Source organism: Phocoena sinus, chromosome 2 (genome assembly GCF_008692025.1).
Source record: "Phocoena sinus isolate mPhoSin1 chromosome 2, mPhoSin1.pri, whole genome shotgun sequence".
NCBI lineage: Eukaryota > Metazoa > Chordata > Mammalia > Artiodactyla > Phocoenidae > Phocoena > Phocoena sinus.
The window spans coordinates 78,792,246-78,813,906 of NC_045764.1; the positions used below are offsets into that span (position 1 = coordinate 78,792,246).

The 21,661-nt window shown below is 38.8% G+C and overlaps 1 protein-coding gene across 4 annotated transcripts in view; it reads left to right on the plus strand.

The window, feature by feature from the left end:
* RFX7 (regulatory factor X7) overlaps positions 1 to 17,834 on the plus strand; it is a 150,877-nt gene extending 133,043 nt beyond the window's left edge. For all 4 annotated transcript variants that reach the window (XM_032621322.1, XM_032621321.1, XM_032621323.1 and 1 more), the window contains 5 exons: positions 3,934 to 4,050; positions 5,569 to 5,653; positions 6,299 to 6,506; positions 9,806 to 10,101; positions 11,692 to 17,834. In XM_032621322.1, the coding sequence (XP_032477213.1) occupies positions 3,934 to 4,050; positions 5,569 to 5,653; positions 6,299 to 6,506; positions 9,806 to 10,101; positions 11,692 to 14,976 (3,991 nt within the window). In that variant the 3' untranslated portion in view covers positions 14,977 to 17,834. The remainder of the gene's footprint in view (positions 1 to 3,933; positions 4,051 to 5,568; positions 5,654 to 6,298; positions 6,507 to 9,805; positions 10,102 to 11,691) is intronic.
* Positions 17,835 to 21,661: the final 3,827 nt, after the last annotated feature.

Below are 21,661 nucleotides of genomic sequence, written 5' to 3' on the forward strand. Positions count from 1 at the left end.
GTAATAAGTTATTTTTCTTTGAAAATTAGAACCACTGAAAATTGGATAGGCCAGGTCACAATATAGAGCCCTTCCTATCAGGAGAAGTGTTCAGAGGTAACCCATCATTCAGGAGGATAGCCATTTCCACACCTGGCAGGAAGTTGAACTATACAACCCTCTGAACTCATTTCCAGTTCATTAATTTCACAAAATTAAAGAAATTGATGACCTGTCTGGGTATTGTTATTGTTACTTTCAAATTGAGGTGCTCTCTATTTTCTCTTTGACATGTAAGATGTCAAAGTATAGAGTCTTGAACCATAAGCAGTTTTATTCTTAACATTGCCTACTATATGATTCAGGAGGTATAATTTGAGTTGTTTATTACATGTCTCCAAAGTATTGGGTTGGCCAAAAAGTGCCTTCGGTTTTAAGTAAAAATAAAAGACATTTTTCATTTTCACCAAGAACTTTATGGAACAACGTATTCACCGTTTTTTTCCACTACCTTCTGCCATTTTTCAGGCAACTTCATAATTCCATCTTCCCAAAACTTTATCTTTTTGAGCAAAGAACTGTTCCAGGTGCCTTTTACAGTCCTCCAGAAATTTTTTCCATTAAGAGGATTTTGTAAAGACCAAAATAAATGGAAATCTGAAGGTGCAATGTCTGTTGAATATGGTGGATGAATCAGAACTTCCCAGCCAAGCTGTAATAGTTTTTGCCTGGTCATCAGAGAAACATGTGGTCTTGCATTGTCCTGATGGAAGAGTCTGTGTTTTCTGTTGACTCGTTCTGGATGCTTTTCGTGGAGTGCTGCTTTCAGTTGGTCTAATTGGGAACTTGTTTGACTTAATCTTTGGTTTTCCAGAAGGAGTTCATAATAGAGGACTCCCTTCCAATACCTCCATATACACAACATCACCTTCTTTGGCTGAAGACCGGCCTTTGGTGTGGTTGGTGGTAGTTCATTTCGCTTGCCCCATGATCTGTTCTGTTTCACATTATTGTACGGTATCCACTTTTCATCGCCCGTCACAGTTTGTTTTAAAAACAGAGCGTGTTCGTTATGTTTTAGTAGAGAATCGCATGTGGAAATACGGTCAAGAAGGTTTTTTTCGCTTAACTTATGTGGAACCCAAACATGAAAGCGATGAACATAACCAAGCTGGTGCAAATGATTTTCAGCGCTTGATTTGGATATTTTGAGTATGTCAGCTATCTCCCACGTGGGATCACGTTGATTGTTCTCAATTAATATCTCTATTTGATCACTATCAACTTCAATTGTCTACCCAACCGTGGAACATTGTCCAATGAGAAATCTCCAGCACAGAACTTCGCAAACCACTTTTGACACCTTCAGTCAGTCACAGCACCTTCTCCATGTGTTGCACAAATCTTTTTTTGCATTTCGGTTGCGTTTTTACCTTTCTTGAAATAATGTTGCTTTTTTTCTTCCATCTTCAATATTAAAATGGCTACACAAAAATTCACCAGTTTTGATGTCTTTTTTTAAATGCACGCTGATATGACAGCTGTCACATACAATCTAACAGAATTGTTTTGAATGAAGTTAAAGACAATATGTGCTACTAGAGCCATCTTACAGAAAAAACCAAACGAACCTTTTGGCCAACCGATACTTTATATATTTATCCACTAAAGAGTATTTTAAAGGTAAGTTCATTGTTATTCTTCCAAATAGTGAATTCCCTGCTTTTAGTGGAATAAATAAGAATCAAAAACCAGATGAAACTAGATGGTCACATTCTGAAATCACACTCAGGATTAGTTCAGTTTGACAAGCAAATTTTGCATTCGTCATCCTGATACTTAATTTTGTCAACCTTCCACCTACCCCTTCTGCCAAAATAAAGAACTTCGGTATACTAATATAATGAAAAAAATATCAAAACCTAAATCACAAAAGGAGAAGAGAATGGATATTATATCTCTCATTAGACTCATTGCTTTGATTCTCTTTATTTGGTTTCAGTTTTTTTAGGCCCCTCTGCCAGTGCTGTCATAGGAGCCAGTGGGCACTGTTTTCTTTTTTGCTTTGTTTGTTTTATGTGTTTCTTTAAGGTTTCTTGTCATTTTAAATGTGACATACTTATTAAGTCATATTTAAAGTCATTTTAAGTTGTATGTCATATTAAGGTTTAATGTGACACGTGGGCATAATATGACTCTTCAGTCTTGTTCCTAGTGCTAAGAATACAGTGATGATCCAGATAGATATGGTCACTGCCCTGGTTGAACTTACAGTCTAATGGAGGATACATAACAAATGAATTGGCTGTTCCATAATTTTAAGTCAGGCGTTGAAAAGGAAGTACACACACAAGGAATATGGTGAGGGTATGGCAGGAGAGCACTGCTTTAGATAGAGTAGTCAGTAGAGACCCTTTCAAAATCATAACAAGCAGGGGCTTGAAGGGTAAGAAAATATTCCTGGTAGAGGAAACAAGTATCAAGTCCCTAAGGTGTAAAAGAGATCATTCACATTTTCTTTCTGCGCTGGTTTAAACCATAAAGATGACCAATTTAACTTGCTACTGAGATGGTTATGATTTGATGCAATTCATTTAAATTGTCAGCCCCCCAAAATAGTCACTCCTTCACTTTGTGCTTTAAACCTTGGCCCCCAGACACTTGGAGTATTAGTCTCAACTTACATATGATGTATCTGATATTCCTTATAGAGGGAGTTTTCGATACATATTAGCTCCTTTCCCTTCTCCCTACTGTGCAGCATTGTTGAGAATGCACTTGCCAGGCAACTCTTCTCCTTCCCCTCAGCCCCACCCCCAGCAGAAGTGTGTGGTATTTGGTGCTGGGATAGGGAGGGCACAATCAAGAAAAACACCAGTCTTCAGACCTACCCTGTTCTCTCTATTAAGTCTCCCAGGGGTCCCAACCTTCTCCTGAGTCTACCAATTTGACTTCTGGAATTCAGGTCACTTCAAGAATGTTGCCAGGGTATTCAGCCATCTACAAGAACTCAAGTCCCAGTTACTGTTATATGCTGCCCATTCCAGGGGTTTTCCTTCTTCATCCTAAACCTCTCTCCTTGGCTCTCTACTGCATGACTGCTTCATCAAGAAGCTGCTCTAGTTGGTGCTGAAATGGGGGATGAGCTGGGGAGACTTGATTGAGTTATTTTGGAATTCCTCTGACTTGCTCTTTGGTAGCGGTTCTCGTCATAACTGTTGGCCTTGGTAGCCAGAACAGGACATGGCATTTTCCTGCTGCTGAACTGGTAGAGAAGGAATTGGCCTTTTACCCATGACTGGCAGCTGTAGAGAAAAACAGAACACCTGATCTAGTAGTAGGTGAGACTTGGCTTGTTTCCCTGGTCCCACTTGAAGTTACTGCCTTACAAGGTACTTTCTCCTCGCAATAATGGGGGAGGGGGGGTGAGAACACTGTGCCTTCATTTTTTTCCCTTATTGGTAAAATGAGAGTGTTGGCACAGATGATCCCTAAGGTCCCTTTTAGTTCTGATACATCGTGTTTCTATTCCAAACCATGTAGTAGTTTTGTCTCTAATGTCTGACACACATAATGTTTACATTGGAAATTATTCCAGTATGTGAGCTTGATATATATGTGGAAACGTATAGCCCTACTGGTCGAGCCTGGATATTCACATTTCAGAATGCACGTTTGGATTGTAGCTGGAAAACTTTGTACTGCCAATGTCTTACTGCAAGTTTTTGCTATTAAAAGCAGTAGTACTGTGTACCCTGAGGATGAAACAAGCTAAGTAAGCCTGAGTTAGTCTTTAAAGAAGGATGAGCCCGTATCAGTGAAATTTGTGGTGAATGACTTGAAGATGTGTTTTTTCACTTTGTCATAGGGGTCAGATTGGACTGAAATAACGCTGTGCTAATATGATTCTGAGTTCTGTTGCTCTCTCTGAATTGATCCCTCCTTCTTTTGCAGGAGCTATTGTGACAATCTTGGTTACCATCCATTAAGTGCTGCTGACTTTGGAAAGATCATGAAAAATGTCTTTCCAAACATGAAGGCACGTCGTCTGGGCACGAGAGGCAAATCTAAATATCCTTTACCAGAATGGTTTTTAGTAATCTCTTTAAGTTCTCCCTTATTACAGAACATCTGCTGCTGTAGTTCAACTAGCAACTATATTTAGAAATAAATTTAAATCAACAAATATAAACGACTCAAAAGTACTTGGAATAATTGTAAATTGTATTTTCCCAGCTGTTTATCACACTGCAGGAGAAATAACAAATAGTGGTTATTAGGATGGTGATAGATTTCACCTTACTCTGTCACTATAATGTGTTCTTAATGGTCTGATCTTCTTTTCCTTAACAATAGAATTACTAAGGCACGCCACAGTACAGCAGTTGTAAATTATATCAGTGAAAGTGGAGAAAGATGTTAGTTTATCATCTTTCCTTCCCCTAATTTAGAAACATAGAGATCTTTTTGGCAATATATACAACATTCAAACAATTTTTTTGTGGAACTTGTGCTGTAGGATTAGTGTTCTCTTTGTATTTTCATCCAGCCCTTTAAAGGCTGTATTAAAATTAAAGCCAGGGCATAGAAAAGGCCCCTCTCATGATAGAGAAATACTTAGGAGCAAACAGAAGTAAGGAAATTACAATTAAGAGTTTACTAGGGCTTCCCTGGTGGCACAGTGGTTGAGAGTCCGCCTGCCAATGCAGGGGACACAGGTTCGTGCCCCGGTCCAGGAAGATCCCACATGCCGCGGAGCGGCTGGGCCCGTGAGCCATGGCCACTGAGCCTGCGCGTCCGGAGCCTGTGCCCCGCAATGGGAGAGGCCACAACAGTGAGAGGCCCGCGTACCGAAAAAAAAAAAAAAAAAAAGAGTTTACTAAAGTTCTTCCTACCCTTGGAAGAAGATTGTAACATGGAGGGTCTCTGTATCATATTAGAAATGCATCATTTCTCTCTGCTTAGCTTTTGGCCTTTTCCAAAACATAAAAATTCTGCTGTGGGGGAGATGAAGAGGGGAAGGGGAGAGGCTGCTTTTCTAAAACAGCTCCAGGTGTTCTGTAACCAGTTGTTGCACGACCGAGTCTTGTTTCCCGAGTACAAACAAAAATGTCTTCATGTGTCTTTGGCATGTTACAGGTGATAATCCTGTACGTTTCAGTGGAAAAAGAGAAGTGAAAAGGTTAAAGCTCTTGTGACACTCATAAGAGTTGTTTTTGTCCCAGTGCCCTGGGCTAAAGTTTCCCTTGTCTCTGCCAGGTTTCCATCTGGATATTCCTTTCCTTCTGACCTGTTTGTTACTGGTGGCTGGCACCGCTTATTAGGAACATTTATTCATAAAATTTATAACAGATGAAAATCATTTTGTTCCATTTGAGCCAGTAACATTCTACAAGGACTGTTTCAGTTTCAAAAGAGTAAAGGTGTCCTGAGCTTCTAATATTAAGTTTTCTTTTACAGAAGAACTCAGAAAGTCGATGGTATCTCAGGCTGATTTTATTCTCATTTCATATATGGTTACTTTTCAAGTGCTAACTATATAAACAGTTCATTTAATTTCGAGTACTTTAGACCTTAACCATTTATTACGTATTGCTACAGTGGACTAAGAAAAAAAGCTTTTGTTCATATGCCAACACTACCCAATCTTGATTTTCACAAAACTGGGGATGGGGTAAGAATTTCTGCCTTTTCTTTTTGATAAGTAGAATTGTACCTTATTATCAACATTGAAACAATTCTGCATGGTCTCATTTGGATAAAACCAGGGACCAAGAACTGTCTTTTACTAAATAAATGAGCCAAAAAATTCAACAGTGGCTGGTAACTGTTAGCATATATGACTTATATCACCGTGGTTCGTGAAATTAAGGAGAAAAAAGATGTGTCTAAAGTTCCTGATTGGTAGATATATCTATGGTATATATTGTCAAGAGGAAAATTTAAGTTATAGAATAACGTGTAGAACGAATGTTTTCAGAAGAGGAAATACGGCTTATGGCATAGTTTGTTTTCTTGATGTTAGAAAAGGTTTTTTAAAAAATTCAGAAGATCTGTTAGTCTCCATATATGTTTAACAATATATGTTTAAATGTTATATTCACAACACTGCTGGTGGCTGTGCACCAGTGGGTATAGGCATAGACCTCATATTTGCAGGTCTCTACTTTTATGCCTGCCAGTACCAGTCACTTAGTACTACTTTGACTCAGTAGTTTTATATTGTTTCTTCTGATTAAGAACATGTACCTTAAGTGTGCTTCAATTTAATTTCTCTGAACTTTCTTTTAAAAGTTTTTTTCCTTTTTCCTTTGTTTAGTTGGAAGGAGCTGAACCTTCTGGGCAGCTTCAAAATATTGATGAGGAAGTTATCACTTCTGCTTGCCGTCTTGTGTGTGAATGGGCCCAGAAAGTGTTAAGCCAGCCATTTGACACGGTCTTGGAATTAGCCCGCTTCCTTGTAAAAAGTCACTATATAGGCACCAAGTCGATGGCAGCTCTAACTGTAATGGCCGCAGCACCACCAGGTACAAAATTATTAACAAGCTAAAACTGACAGGGTGTTAACTGTCTTTAGAGTTTGTAGTAAAAAGAAGAGCTTAGCTAAAAACCTCCTTTGTCTTTTTAGTATTTGTATGCATCCACTCTTACTTCCCTTAATACTAAATTCAGATGGGCTTGTTGAGCTAACAAAAATAATAATAGTTCTTTCATGATAAACTTTAAGTTATAGCTTTGTATGTTGCTCTGCTTAAGTATGAAACTTTTATGATTTCCTAGTTGGTATTTCATTAATTTTTCCATTGCTGTTTTAAAGTTTAAAGATGTGTATGTGTACTTTTAAGTATATATGTATTTCTAAATTGATAAATATTACAAGTAAAAAGTAAGATTAAGTTTTTTAATTACTTGCTAAGACTCCTATCCCCAAAACTAATACTTATAAGTGAAATGATCTTTGGACAATGTGAAAGGTACCTTAGTCTCACAAAAAATAAACCATGTGAAGCATTACTATGAAATAGTAAGAGTGATTTTTTTAATATGCATTCAGATGAGTATTTTTATTCAGATAGCAACTTAAGAATTAACAGTATTAGGACTGACAGTATCGTTGGAATAATAACTCCCTCCTAAATTAATAGCTGTGTAAAGTATCTATTTTAATGAAATTTTTTAAATGTCTTATTTCAGTCATACTTTATAAACCTAAAAAAAGAGTGAATACATTTTTTTATTACTCTAGGAAATTATAACTTCTATAAAAAATTTATTAATATGAAACAGTAGATTTATCACAGCCAGAACTATAATTATAGTTATACTCTTAAATGACTTTACTTTTCTATCTTAACTTCATTATTTTAATAAGGAATCCTTTTTCTCTGTTTAAATTTATCAGAAGCTTTAAGCATTTGCAGTATGTGTGTGAGAGAGATTGTTCTTTTCTCTCATTTTATTGTCAATTGAGGACCATAACTCTCAGCAAAATAGCCTTTTACAAGAGCCTCATCATAGTTTTTCCTGTCTCGATATAAAATGGATGGCTCTAATCTGTATACTCATGTAGTTACACAGGGGCAGGAGAGTGCTTAGGCAGCCTGATCTAGCTAGATGGCTCACATCTGTTACCTCATTTATTCTCCCAGCGGTCCTGTAAGATAGGGGATATTTATTCCCATTTTACAGATCGGGAAACAGATTCAGGGAGGTTAAGTAATTTGTCCATAGTCAGATAAGTAGTGGAATTAGCCAGAATTTGAATCCTGGTTTGTCCTTCTCTAAAACCCAGGTTACTCCTTTACACCAGACTGTCTTCCTAGCTTCTGGCAAAATGAGGTTCTAAAAGATATGGGCCCTTCAGCTTTCTGTATTCTCTTTCTCCTACCCCTACTGACACCCAGAAGAGTACTTTTCACAAGTTGAGGACTTAGGAGGTATCATGGGGTAAAGAAACAGAGACATCTCTGTCTTCTTATTTCCCACATTATTCACATAGTCTCACTGAAAGAAATGTTGAATGAATGGATTTTTAAGGCATAAGTGTGAATATTTTTTAAATCAAAATACTAAAAATCACATATATAAGTAGGCATTTTCACTTTTTGAAAGTAGCTTGGGAGGCTGACTGTTTTTTTAACAATCTTCTGAAATTTCGTTCTCAGCCATTGCCACTTTTTTTTTTAATTTATTTTTGGCTGCAGTGGGTCTTCGCTGCTGCAGGCAGGCTTTCTCTAGTTGCAGCAAGCGTCTTTCTCTTCGTTGTGGTGCACAGGCTCCTCATTGTGGTGGCTTCTCTTGTTGTGGAGCGTGGGCTCTAGGTGCACGGGCTTCAGTAGTTGTGGCACCTGGGCTCAGCAGTTGCTGCTCACCGGCTCTAGAGCTCAGGCTCGGTAGTTGTGGCACACGGCTTAGCTGCTCCGCAGCATGTGAGATCTTCCCGGACCAGGGCTCGAACCCGTGTCCCCTGCACTGGCAGGGAGATTCCTAACCACTGTACCACCAGGGAAGCCCCATTGCCACTTTTAAAAATATCTTTGGTAGTGATGAATCTTCTTCCTTTGAAGGTGCACTTGGTTTTTTGTAAATATCGTCTCCATATTAAGAACAGGTTGTATTACAGATGTCCTTTGTAAGCAGCTGCTTGGAACTCATGCCTGTCCAGAAACCCTAGCAGGAGGCATGAGACGGCGAGCTTGAGCAGTTGGCACAGGCTCTCGGGTTCAGGTGCTGAGCAGCCAGAGCCGAGGCTGCGGACCGGATGGGAGCAGTGCAATTCGAGTTGGATTTGAGGAGAAAGAATAGTGCTTAGGTGATAAAAGGGCAGTCAGAACATGTGGGATTGTTGAGCAGTGAGTGTGTGGGTTAGAGTTTACAGTCCTTTTCAATCCTTCCCGTCTCCCACTCACGAAGCTGTTGCTGTTAACAAGATGAAAAGCAGAAACGGCTGGGGAAGGGAAGGTCAGGATGTGCCAGCAGGACAGGGGTGTCCTCCCTTTGCCTCTCTCCACTGTTTCTACCGACCCCTGCTCACTTTCTAATGATCTTAATGCCACTCCCTAAATGTGAAATGAGCTTTTGAAAAATTAGTTGTATTACGTAATCAGGTTTTCTTAAAATTTATCCCTTGCTTATTTTATCATTCCTTTTTCTCAGTGTTGATCTTACTACTACTTTAAAAAGCTTTCTCAGTGACCCTTTTTTAGAAGATCTTAACCTCAGTCTTATTAAGAAACTCTGCTTAATTTCTCCTAGGTCATACTGGAATACTTTAATTAATTAATTAATTAAAGCGGTTAAAATTGTATTACCTGTTTTCGTGAAATTCATGTAGAATTAAAGACTTGTTTTCCCCATACAATTTTTTTCTAAGATATGGATGGTTTCAGCAAATATTTATGAGTACCCCTTGTGGACTGAGTATTAAAATCATGAAAATGCATGAATTTCTTAATTAGAGAAGGGGGAAGGAAGATTTTTCTGACATCTACTGTTAATATGTAAAACATGCTCTCTTGGCATTTATCTTAGCTTTTGCATATTAGTGACATAGCTACTACTCTTTTCAAAATCTTCATCTATTATTGCAGATATAACTACAGCGGTCACCCAAGTTGAACCGTATTTTAAGGTGTCAGTTAAAAGCATATTGACAAATGTTTATAAACTGGAAGTGTAATACTTATGCTTTATAAAGAAACTGTGAGTTAAAATTTGCTGGGTTTGGTTGCTTTGTCCAGTAAATGGCTACATAGTCTTAGAAATTGAGTTGTAACCGGTTTCTATAAAGAGGAGTATTTTAGCTTTACTTTCTGTTTATTTTCAGGAATTAAAGGAATTACCCAGCCTTCTGCTTTTATACCTACAGCTGAAAGTAATTCCTTTCAGCCCCAAGTGAAGACTCTGCCATCTCCTATTGACGCTAAACAGCAATTGCAACGGAAAATCCAAAAGAAACAACAAGAACAGAAACTACAATCCCCTTTGCCAGGAGAACCCTCAGCAAAAAAATCAGAAGGCGCTACAACCAATGGAGTGACTAGTCTTTCTAATGGAAATCCTGCAATCCTCTCTCCTCAGCCTATTGGTATCGTTGTGGCAGCTGTCCCTAGTCCCATTCCGGTAATATCATTAAACAGCATTTGGCCTTACTGGGATTGTGGGAAGTCAGTTGTTTAGTTAAAAGTGGCACAGAAGAAGGAGGCAAGTATAGGTGTAGATTCAGTTATAAACTGATTTTGTGACCACACACAGATTTCACTTCAGTCGGTTGTCTTTTATTCAGGATATACGTTGTTGATTACAGCGTGAGCTATAAAAGGAACGGAAGTGAAATTACAAGACATACAAGTTTGCACATAACCAGTCAGAACTTTATGTAAGAGATGAGTCATTTTCAGAGTTGTTTCATCTCTAGCCAAGCAAAGGTGACAAAATTGCAAACTTTTTTTGGTTTATATTTTTTTCCTTTTTAACATTCAGATGGAGCAAAATTGTAATATGTGTTGGTAATACATTAACATAGACTTGTCTCAACGGTGGGACCTCGGTCAAGTCTCTAAGCTACTCTGAGTCTCCTTCCTTATCAACAAATAGAGGTTATGGTCTACTTGTCTGTCTCACACAACTGAGTTTATGATGAAGAGGCTTTTAAAATGAGAGTGCATGGGCTTCCCTAGTGGCGCCACGGTTAAGAATCCGCCTGCCAGTGCAGGGGACACGGGTTCAAGCCCTGGTCCGGGAAGATCCCACATGCCACAGAGCAACTAGGCCCGTGCACGGCAACTACTGAGCCTGTGCTCTAGAGCCCGTGAGCCACAACTGTTGAGCCCGCATGCCACAACTACTGAAGCCCGTGCTTCTAGAGCCCATGCCGAACAACAAGAGAAGCCACCACAATGAGAAGCCCGTGCACCACAACGAAGAGTAGCCCCCACTCGCCGCAACTAGAGAAAAGCCCGCACGCAGCAACAAAGAGCCAAAGCAGCCAAAAATAAATAAATAAATGTTTTTTTAATGTTTAAAAATAAATAAATAAAAATAAAACGAGAGTGCATCATGCTAAAGCAAGATGGTATTTTATGTTGTTATTTATGATGTTATTAGGGAAATATAGTATCTTGTGGTTTTTCCTGTTCTTATCATTATCCTTATCATCGTCATCATCATGTTATTGAAACATGGAATACCTGGGAACCATACTCTTGCACTATTCATTGTAGAGCAAACTGGGGAAGGCAGTAGTTTTATCTGAGACCTTATCCACAGTGGTTTATTAGTAATGCCCAAGGTAGATCCATTTGTAAGACAGTCTCCCCTGTGAGTGAGTCATCTTGCCACAGACTCCAGTTAGAAACCTTTATAGTTGCATGTTTCTTCAAGATTTTACTTCTGCTCCCTATAACCTCCTTCAAATTCATTGTTTTAGCAAGTATTCATCACAAATGTGAAGTTTTTCATTGAAGTCTTAATACTCTTCTTACATATCATTGTATTTGGTAACTGTATTATACTATGTTGCATTTATTATGGTATTTACTTGTCTGATCCTATCGAATCTGGTCTAAAAACTTGTCTAACATACGAACTGTCTTTTTTTTTTCTTTTTAGCATTACATGTATTAAATGCCTTAATACTAATGAATATATGAATTGCTATTTATATTCTAGACTTGTTACATCTGATATTTTTGTTTTCCGCCTTTTTAACAGGTCCAACGGACCAGGCAACTGGTAACTTCACCAAGTCCAATGAGCTCTTCTGACGGCAAAGTTCTTCCCCTCAATGTACAGGTGGTCACTCAGCACATGCAGTCTGTGAAGCAGGCACCAAAGACTCCTCAGCACGTCCCAGCCAGTCCTGGGGGGGATCGCTCTGCCCGGCACCGCTACCCTCAGATCTTACCCAAACCAGCCAACACCAGTGCCCTCACCATCCGCTCTCCAACTACTGTCCTGTTTACTAGTAGTCCCATCAAAACCGCTGTTGTACCCACGTCACACGTGAGTTCTCTAAATGTGGTGAAAATGACAGCAATATCCCTCACACCCAGCAACAGTAGTGCCCCTCTGAAACATTCTGCCTCAGTAAACAGTGCTGCAGGAACAACGGAAGAATCAAGGACCATTCCACAGATCAAGAATGGTTCTGTTGTTTCACTTCAGTCTCCTGGATCCAGGACCAGCGGCACCGGGGGACCATCTGCTGTGGAAGTCAAAATGGAACCTGAGATGTCATCAGATGAGCATCCTGTACAGTGCCAAGAGAACTCTGATGGGGCTGACGTGCCCAAAACAACACCTAGTGCCCTCCCAGGGCAGAAAAGTAATACAGAGGGAGTAGTGCAAAAACCTTCAAATGAAGGTGTTAATGAAATAAAAGCAACTAAGGTCTGTGACCAGAGGACCAAATGTAAAAATCGCTATAATGAAATTCTGCCAGGCACTTCAACAGGCAATAATCAAAGCACTATCACTCTCTCAGTTGCCACTCAGAACTTAACTTTCACCAGCACCAGCTCACCATCTAATGGTGACTCAATAAATAAAGACCCTAAATTATGCACTAAAAGTCCAAGAAAGCGGCTGTCTTCTGCATTGCAAGAGTCCCAGGTGCCTCCTGTAAAGAAACCAATTGTGGAACAGCTTTCTGCAGTTATCTCAGAAGGTCAGAAACCAGGCAGTGTTAAGAAGGACCAAAAGGTTCCACATTCAGGGAAAACGGAAAGTTCAGCAGCAGGCTCTCAGATTCCTAGCAAGGTATCAACAAATGTTAACTCACACGTAGTGGCAAGTCAACCTCAGCAAGTGAATTCCTCTGCTCTTGTTACCAGTGATTTAGCTTCAGAACAGCAAACCACACCATCATCATCTCCAGATATAAAAGTGAAGCTTGAAGGCAGTGTCTTTCTCTTGGACAGTGATTCAAAATCGCATGGCAGCTTTAATCCAAATGAATGGCAACAGGTCACTAAGGATTCTGAGTTTCTATCTGCCGGCTGTGAACAACAGCAAGATATCAGTGTCATGACAGTTCCTGAGCACTCTGATATCAATGACTTAGAGAAGTCTGTTTGGGAATTAGAAGGAATGCCACAGGACACGTATTCCCAGCAACTACACAGCCAGATACAAGAATCTTCTTTGAGTCAAATGGAAGCACAGTCTTCAGATCAGTTACCTCTACAGTCCGAACTGAAGGAGTTCGAGCCTTCTGTTTCCCAAGCAAATGAAAGCTACTTTCCTTTCGATGAGGAGCTTACACAGGACAGTATTGTAGAGGAGCTGGTACTCATGGAGCAGCAGATGTCAATGAACAATTCCCATGCTTACGGTAACTGTTTGGGAATGACCCTTCAGAGTCAGTCTGTGACTCCAGGCGCTCCAGCGTCATCTCACGCCCCCAGCACCCACTTCTATCACCCCATCCGTAGCAATGGCACTCCGATCCCCACCCCGACCCCGACCCCCACCCCCACCCCGACCCCCACCCCCACCCCCACCCCCACATCTGAAGTGGTTGCTGGGTCTCAGAGCCTGTCACGGGAGAGCCCTTGCTCCAGGTTGGCCCAGACCACGCCCGTGGATAGTGCTTTAGGAAGTAGCCGACATACACCCATTGGTACTCCCCATTCTAACTGCAGCAGCAGTGTCCCTCCCAGCCCCGTGGAATGCAGGAATCCATTTGCATTTACCCCAATAAGCTCCAGTATGGCATATCATGATGCCAGCATTGTCTCAAGTAGTCCTGTGAAACCGATGCAGAGACCCATGGCCACACACCCTGACAAAACCAAGCTTGAATGGATGAATAATGGGTATAGTGGGGTTGGTAATTCATCCGTTTCTGGCCATGGCATTCTCCCAAGCTATCAGGAACTAGTGGAAGACCGTTTCAGGAAACCTCATGCTTTTGCTGTGCCTGGACAGTCCTACCAGTCTCAATCCAGACATCATGACACTCATTTTGGTCGTCTGACTCCTGTCTCTCCTGTGCAGCATCAAGGTGCCACTGTAAGTAACACCAACAAACAGGAGGGCTTTGCGGTCCCTGCCCCTCTTGATAATAAAGGAACTAACTCTTCGGCCAGCAGCAACTTCCGGTGCCGAAGCGTGAGCCCTGCTGTTCATCGCCAACGTAATCTTAGTGGAAGCACCCTCTACCCGGTATCTAATATCCCCCGATCTAATGTGACCCCCTTTGGAAGTCCAGTAACCCCTGAAGTTCATGTTTTCACAAATGTTCACACGGATGCATGTGCCAACAACATAGCTCAAAGAAGTCAGTCGGTTCCATTGACAGTCATGATGCAAACAGCCTTCCCAAACGCTCTTCAGAAGCAAACAAACAGTAAAAAAATAACCAATGTTTTGTTGAGTAAACTTGATTCTGACAATGATGATGCAGTGAGAGGTTTGGGCATGAACAACCTGCCCTCCAATTATACAGCCCGGATGAATCTCACTCAGATTTTGGAAACTTCCACTGTCTTTCCTAGTGCCAATCCACAGAATATGATCGATTCCAGCACTTCTATTTATGAATTCCAAGCACCATCTTACCTCACCAAAAGTAATAGCACCGATCAGATCAGTTTTTCTCCTGGCGATAATCAAGCACAATCAGAAATTGGAGAGCAACAATTAGATTTCAGTAGCACTGTTAAAGACCTGTTGAGTGGAGACAGCTTGCAAACCAACCAGCAGCTGGTAGGTCAGGTAGCATCTGATCTCACTAATCCTGCATCTGATTTTTCTAGCGACATCAGGTTGTCTTCTGAGCTCTCAGGCAGCATCAATGATTTGAACGCTTTAGATCCAAATCTACTGTTTGATCCAGGTCGTCAGCAGGGACAAGATGATGAAGCTACACTGGAAGAATTAAAGAATGACCCATTATTTCAACAAATTTGCAGTGAATCCATGAGCTCTATGACTTCATCAGGTTTTGAATGGATAGAAAGCAAGGACCACCCTACTGTTGAAATGTTGGGTTAAATTGTATTTTATAATATGTAGCACACTGTATCGAAAGACATATGTATTGTATTTGTCTTAATGGAAGTGCCTCCCGCAGCAGAAACACTTACTATTAATTGTGACATTTTAAGAGTTTGCTGCAGAAGCGGTTTCTTCTTCAGTAGGAAATGGTTAGACTCGCCTCAGCTCTTAACAAGTTTCTGAAGAGAGTAGGCTGTAGAAAAACAAATACTAGGTTTTCAATTTTATAATGTTCCCCATTTAATCACATCGTTTGCTAGTAAGCAAAAGAATAACCAGCTTTTACGAGAGCAGTCTAGATCTTTATTTTGTATAAGTTTATTTTAATTCATTGGTTGATCTGCACAGATTTTAGAGGAAACCATTGATTTTAGGTATAGGATATTTTTTGTTGTTGGCATTATCATTTAGATATGAAATCATAGTTAAGGTGAACTGTAGACAAGAAGGTCTTCCTTGAAACAGGGATAATATTCAGGTTATTATAAATATTTAGGCTTGAAGCATAGAGCTACTGTAGAATGAAAAAAAAAATCTCTGTAGGACTTTCTGGGACTTCAGTACCATTTGCACCTGCAATGAAGGGCTTAAATAGGAGAGGAGAATGGAAAATTAAATATTAATGTAAGGAAAGCAAAAGCTGCACTAAAATATTTAAAAGGAAAAACTAGTAGCCATTTATATTTGTGACCTTGCATTAGTCTTCTTTTAAAATGTTGATTTTAACATGGAGCTTACACAGAGATATGCCCGCACGTGCACACACACACAAACAAAACAAGTACGTAATTCCAAACATTGTAATTTAATAGAATAAATAAAAGCATGTTAGAAGAATATTTTATGTTTTATTATTTGGTAGTTGAGATAGGGGAATTTAGAAGGAAACTAAAAGCATTTTCTTAGTTTCATCACAGTATGTCTGCATGCACATATTAAAATTCTATTTAAGATTTATTTTGAAGGGTTTTAATTATAAGTCCTCGATTTAGTGACTGACTCCTTCACTGCTCCTGAATATAGAAATGCAATTTGATCCTGGGAATCCCTTTGAAAGACAAATAAGCAGGAGAGAACATAAAAAACTAAACAAAACATTTCACCACCTGAGGTCCGAAGTCACAAATCTTTGTATCTCTGATAAAACAAAGGGGATATCAATAGTACTTGAAGAAGAGGAGCATTTTATAACATGCTTAATTTTTATTTATTGTGATAACCACAATTGCAAAAGAAGCACTCAGGATTTGTTTTAAAATGTTTCTCTCTGTGGCTCCCATTTTGTTTTGTGAATAATTATTTATGAATTTCATGCTGACACAAATCTTCTCATTAGTCGACAGCTCCATTTAAGTGAGCTTCAAGATCAGTTTCAAATAGACTTAAAAATTGCCATTACGTTTTTAAAGCTAACATTAAACCATTGCTATGCTACCTTGAGCCTAGCTAAGCTTTCCTTTACCTTAATTAGTAAGCCAATCAGAAGACTACAATCCATGAATATTTAACCAATGTGATGAAGGGTTTAATTTAATAAGATTTCATTGTTCAATAAATTTGCAAAGTAGGGTATTAACATTTTGATAAATAAATGGTGCTAGGTTTGGCTCAGAGGTTTATATATTGATATGTCCTAGTTATTGGCATTTGTGTGTGTTTGCTGTTATCTTGATTTAATGATCTGTTAGATTTTCTTTCTTGATGCTAGTTATTTCTTCACTGTACATTGAGACACAGCACTACTGCACACCAAAGTATGCAATACCCAAAGGAAACTGTGTGATTTCTTTTAACAAATGATGGGAGCCTTTCTACATGAGATACTCTGAAAAGGAGATTTTGAGGCCATTCTAATCCCTTGTTTACATTATTAACTTCCTACTAATACAAAAATAATGGAAATCTTTTTTGATAAAAATATAAAGACTGGAGGATTTTTAACCCCCTGTACAGTATTGCAGCAAACACTTTAAATTTGGTTGAATTCGTCCAGCAAACTTTCTGGGGTTCATATATTGCACTAAATTTGTTGAACCTGTGGTAGGCACATCTCTTAGGATAAATGCAACCAATACAGTCCACAGATTAAACTTTTTAAATGTGTTTCATTACGAAAAGACAAAATGTCATCAAAGTGACAGATAAAATTGTCTTATGTAGCAATGTGCATTAATCTCAATGAGATATTTCTATTTCTTATTCTCTTACATGAGAATATTACAGCAGGAAAAGTTAAGTTTAGTTTGCTTCACCATGTTAATACATGATCACAAAATGTGCATGAGTGTTATTGACTTATCTTGTACAGTACTAGGTATTCCTGTAACCACTTTTTTTTTTTTCTTGGCTGTACTGAAACTGGTTCATTGTTAACCAGACAAGCATAGTTATTCACAAGTTATTTGCTTTTTTATGTTTACTAATTCTGCTTAGTTATTGTTGAATATGTTCTTTTCTCAGATTATTTTCATTGTTTTGATGTTTTAAACATTTTGCATACTGTTTATCATGATAAGACTTCATGAAGTAAATAATTTTGCATATAATTGCAATAAGCACTGACTTTTGAACTGAAAAGAAGGAAAGTGTTTTTTTGTGCAGTGCATCAGAGGTTCTTATAACAGTCTTGTACTATAATGTGTTTTACTACACCATAAATGACAAAAACAAGCCCTGTTTCATGTTTTCATTTAGTGCAAAAATTCAAGATTTCCCCAGTGTTTTGTTGTCTGTTGTACCTGCTGAAACTACAGTAGTTGAATATTGCAGTAGCATTTCAGTTCTCTTTTTTTATTGAAAGTGCTCAAAAATTGTTTTTTAAATGTTTTCAAAAACAATTAAAATCATTTTATATTAAACTGACTGAATCTTAAGGTGATTTATGGGACCCGTTTTATGTAGACAGCATGCCATTGTGTAAGCAGACCTGAAGCATTTCTTCCTTTGATCTCATGAAAGTTGAGAAAATGGGAAAAAATCAGCATCAGGAGGAACAGTGCTGCTAATCTATTCTCTGCTATTAATCCAGAGGGCTACACAGATCTTATTTTGTTCATCAGAACTCTGCTACTCACTTAGAGTTTATTACCAATGAATGATACATGGCATAGAGCTTTATGTTGTCCAAAAAAAAAAAAAAGGTCTTTCCTTTCGTTCACGGACATATAATGTTTGCTTTCAAATGTTAGTCTGTGTAGTACCTAGATATGGGTATTTGGGGAACTTTGAATAGAAAAATAACAAAATTTTAAAGCACAGCTATGTCCAAAAGCATTATAGGCATTTTGGTGAAGAACAGGCAAGCAGAACAGGAACCAATGGATATAATGGATATAATGAACCAATAAGAAATTCTGGAGGAAAAAGTGTTATGTAGTACCTGAGGTGCTTTTGGCTGCAAGTAAGAGAAAACCTAACACTGACTTCAGCCATAAGGACATTTATTTTTAGCTTAATAAGAATTTTGGTGATAGGAGGTGCTCAGGTTCATTCAGTGACTCAGTGTTTTTTTCTGTGTTCCATCAGCTTCAGCGTTGCTGTTCTGTGTCTATTGCCTCATGGTCACAAGATGACTACCACAGCTCCAAATATGGTATCTTCATACATCCCAAACAAGGTGGTAAGGGCAGCTCTCAGCCTTTTATCAGAGAGAAAAATATCTTTCCCATACTCTCCCGTTACTCCCTCCCACTCCACCCCCTACTTAATCTTGTTAGAAAAAAGAAGGTCAAGGCCCACCATAAAACTAACTAGTTTAGATTCTTGATTCATCTTTTATAGCTAGGGGAGGGGCCCATTTCCAGGAGCATGTGATCATCCACCGAAAATGAGTTCCATAACCTAGAGAAGATACCAGGGACTTAAGCTATTGTGCCCACCTTTGAGAGAGGCTCATAGTCTTGTGAAGAACTGATTGCATGTTCTTTGATAAGTGCGAATTAGAAGTATATATGGCATGCTATCTAGAAGAAAAAAGGTGAGAGTTCACACTCTGAGGATCCATGAACTGGGCAAAAGAGGTCGTTAGTAAGGGCTACATTTAGAAGTAGCCTGTAAACTGTTAACTTGTGTCTTGCCTCCCTCTCTTGAGTTGAAAATCAGATATTATGGAATATCATAAGTGTAAATTGCCTCAGTACCTATTACTGTCATAGAAGACCGAGATTTTGATTCTGTTGAGTCTGTAGAGATTTATTTTGATATACATTGCTATCAATGAATTTTTAAATAATTAGAATTACAAATTTGTGAATGGGATCATTTATCAATAGCATATGATCTGGAATTTTTTAAAAATATGTATATGACTAGTCCTGGAGCTATAAGTTTAGAAGGGGAAAAACAAAAAGGCAACAACTTTCAAGATAGGTTTTATTTCTAAGAACTACTTAATTTCAGAGAGAAGGGAAAATAGTTTTATAAGTGAAATGTATCATGAGAATGGTATTACTACCATATAGAGAATATTTCCTTGCCCTAAACCTTGTATTAAATACTTCACATATGTTCTGATTTTCTCATTGTAACAATTATAAAAGAATATCATCTTTCAAGTGAGAAAATTTTAGCTCAGATACTAACTGGTAGGAGTAACAGCTAATAATAGGAAGAGCTGCAATTAACTTGGTTCCAAAGCCAAGTTCTCAACTATTATGCTGTACTTGAAGATACTTGTTCAAATTACCTACAGTAGTAGTTTGATTTGGTGGCTTCTTTGAAATCTTCATTCTGGCTTAAAATTTAAAATTAAATTTGATTTTCGTGGGAATTTTGTTTCTGTTTAACCTCTGATCCTTATATTTCTTATACTTCCTTTGCATTTTTGTTGCTTTTGGATTTTGCCTGTATTTTGTAAGTTTCCTCTAAATTATTTGCGTTCCTTTCCCCTTCTCTCCCCCCTTGGAAATACATGCCCTAATGTATTGGAAATCAAGGGAGAAGTAAGATTTAAATAGAAAATTTTGTTTTATGCACAGATTTTCAAGCACGTCTTACAGGTATACCTAATCATATCTATTTTAAAACCACTTCTTAAATTTCATCAGGAAATAAAAACTAGGCAAAAAATGTTTTGTTGGACAAATGATAAAGTGCCTAAAATATGTCAGTGTCTGTGCCAGGAGTAGGAGAAGACATCTGCCATTTTTAAATTTTACAATATGATGGGGAAGATGCACAATGAACAGGATTGCAGGATGCAGTGATGTCACTGTAGCAGAGACTGCTGTTTGCCACTCACACATTCTCCTAGCCATCTGCACAAAAGACATTTACCAGCTTCCCTTGTAGCTAAGTGGAGCTGCATACCAAGTACTCAGCCAAAAAGAATCAAAAGGTTTGCGTGTTTCTTCGAAGTGTTCCTGCACTCCTTCCTCTCAGCTGGCTAGAATGTAGATATGAGGACTAGAACTCCAGTAGCTCCCTTGGACTTTGCGGTAAGGCCACAGAGGATGATGGAGTAACAAGATAGAAAGAGCCCGAAGCCCTGATGACTGTGAGGGAAGCTGCCCTACTAGTCCTGACTGTTGCCTCTGGATGTGTTTTATGTGAGGCAGAAGTTTCTTTCTGGTTGAAGTCATTCTGAGTTTTCTGTTACTCAATGCAAATGCAAATTCTAACCAATGTAGCCACTAGAAGGTTTTAAGCAGGAGTGGGGAATGTTAGATTAGCATGGGGATCACTAAACCATCATGGGTTCCCCTGCAGAATGACAAACTTGCATCTCCTTTTTGTTGAAATTGGTAAATCAGGAGAGACTCTTGGAAAGAATATCCTGATTTTAGCACAGATTTGAATAGTGTTTCATGACTGTCCAATATAAAGAATAAATTTAGGTGGATTCTAAGCTACTTAAACAGCAAAAGAAAATTGATTGAATTGAAAGGAAATATGGCTTTCTGGTCATTGGTGTCAGACCTAGGTTTAAATCTCAGCTCTGCCTATTGTAACCATAACTCTACCAAGTTATATGAGTACTAGTGATGATATCCATCTGGAGAGCATTTCCTAGTGGTGTGCCACGTGATTCTGGCCTGTTCGTTATTTTTGCCAACATCTTGAATGAAGACAAAAGTTTTACTGTGGCAAGTACCATGGAACAGCTTGCTCAATTTCTGTTCCAGCCTCTTCCTCTTATGCAGACCCTGGGAAGTCCAAAACTACATTTTCTAGACTTCCTCACAGCTTGGATTCTGGATATGAATTGCATGCTGTCTAGTCAATGCATTCTTGCAAGATTTGGAGGATGAAAATGAAACAGAAGTTATCCTCCTACCCATTTTTGGTGATTTTCTTGAAAGCAAGCTCATAGCAGCAGCAATGTTCTAGAGTCCATTCTTGAGATTCTTCGGGATCTAGGGTCCACGTCCCAGTGCCAAGTCAGCAGTTCCGTGAATATCAAGATACAGTCGAGTGGTGGCAGTGATGGTAGCAGCAGCAGTATCAGCAGCTTCCTGGTCTGGCTTCCTGATCCGTGGAGTGGTCTCAGGTATGAACTTGTCCCCCAAATGATCAACTCTACCGTGTTGTTCTGGTTGTCATTTCTGGAGGCACAGTCTAAAGCTTGTTCTTCCATGTTATGCAGAAGTTCCAAATTCCCTGCATTAAGTATTTTTTTGCTTAAAATACCTAGAGTAAACATTTCCTACACATAACTCTGACTCATATGCCTACAAGGTAGGAG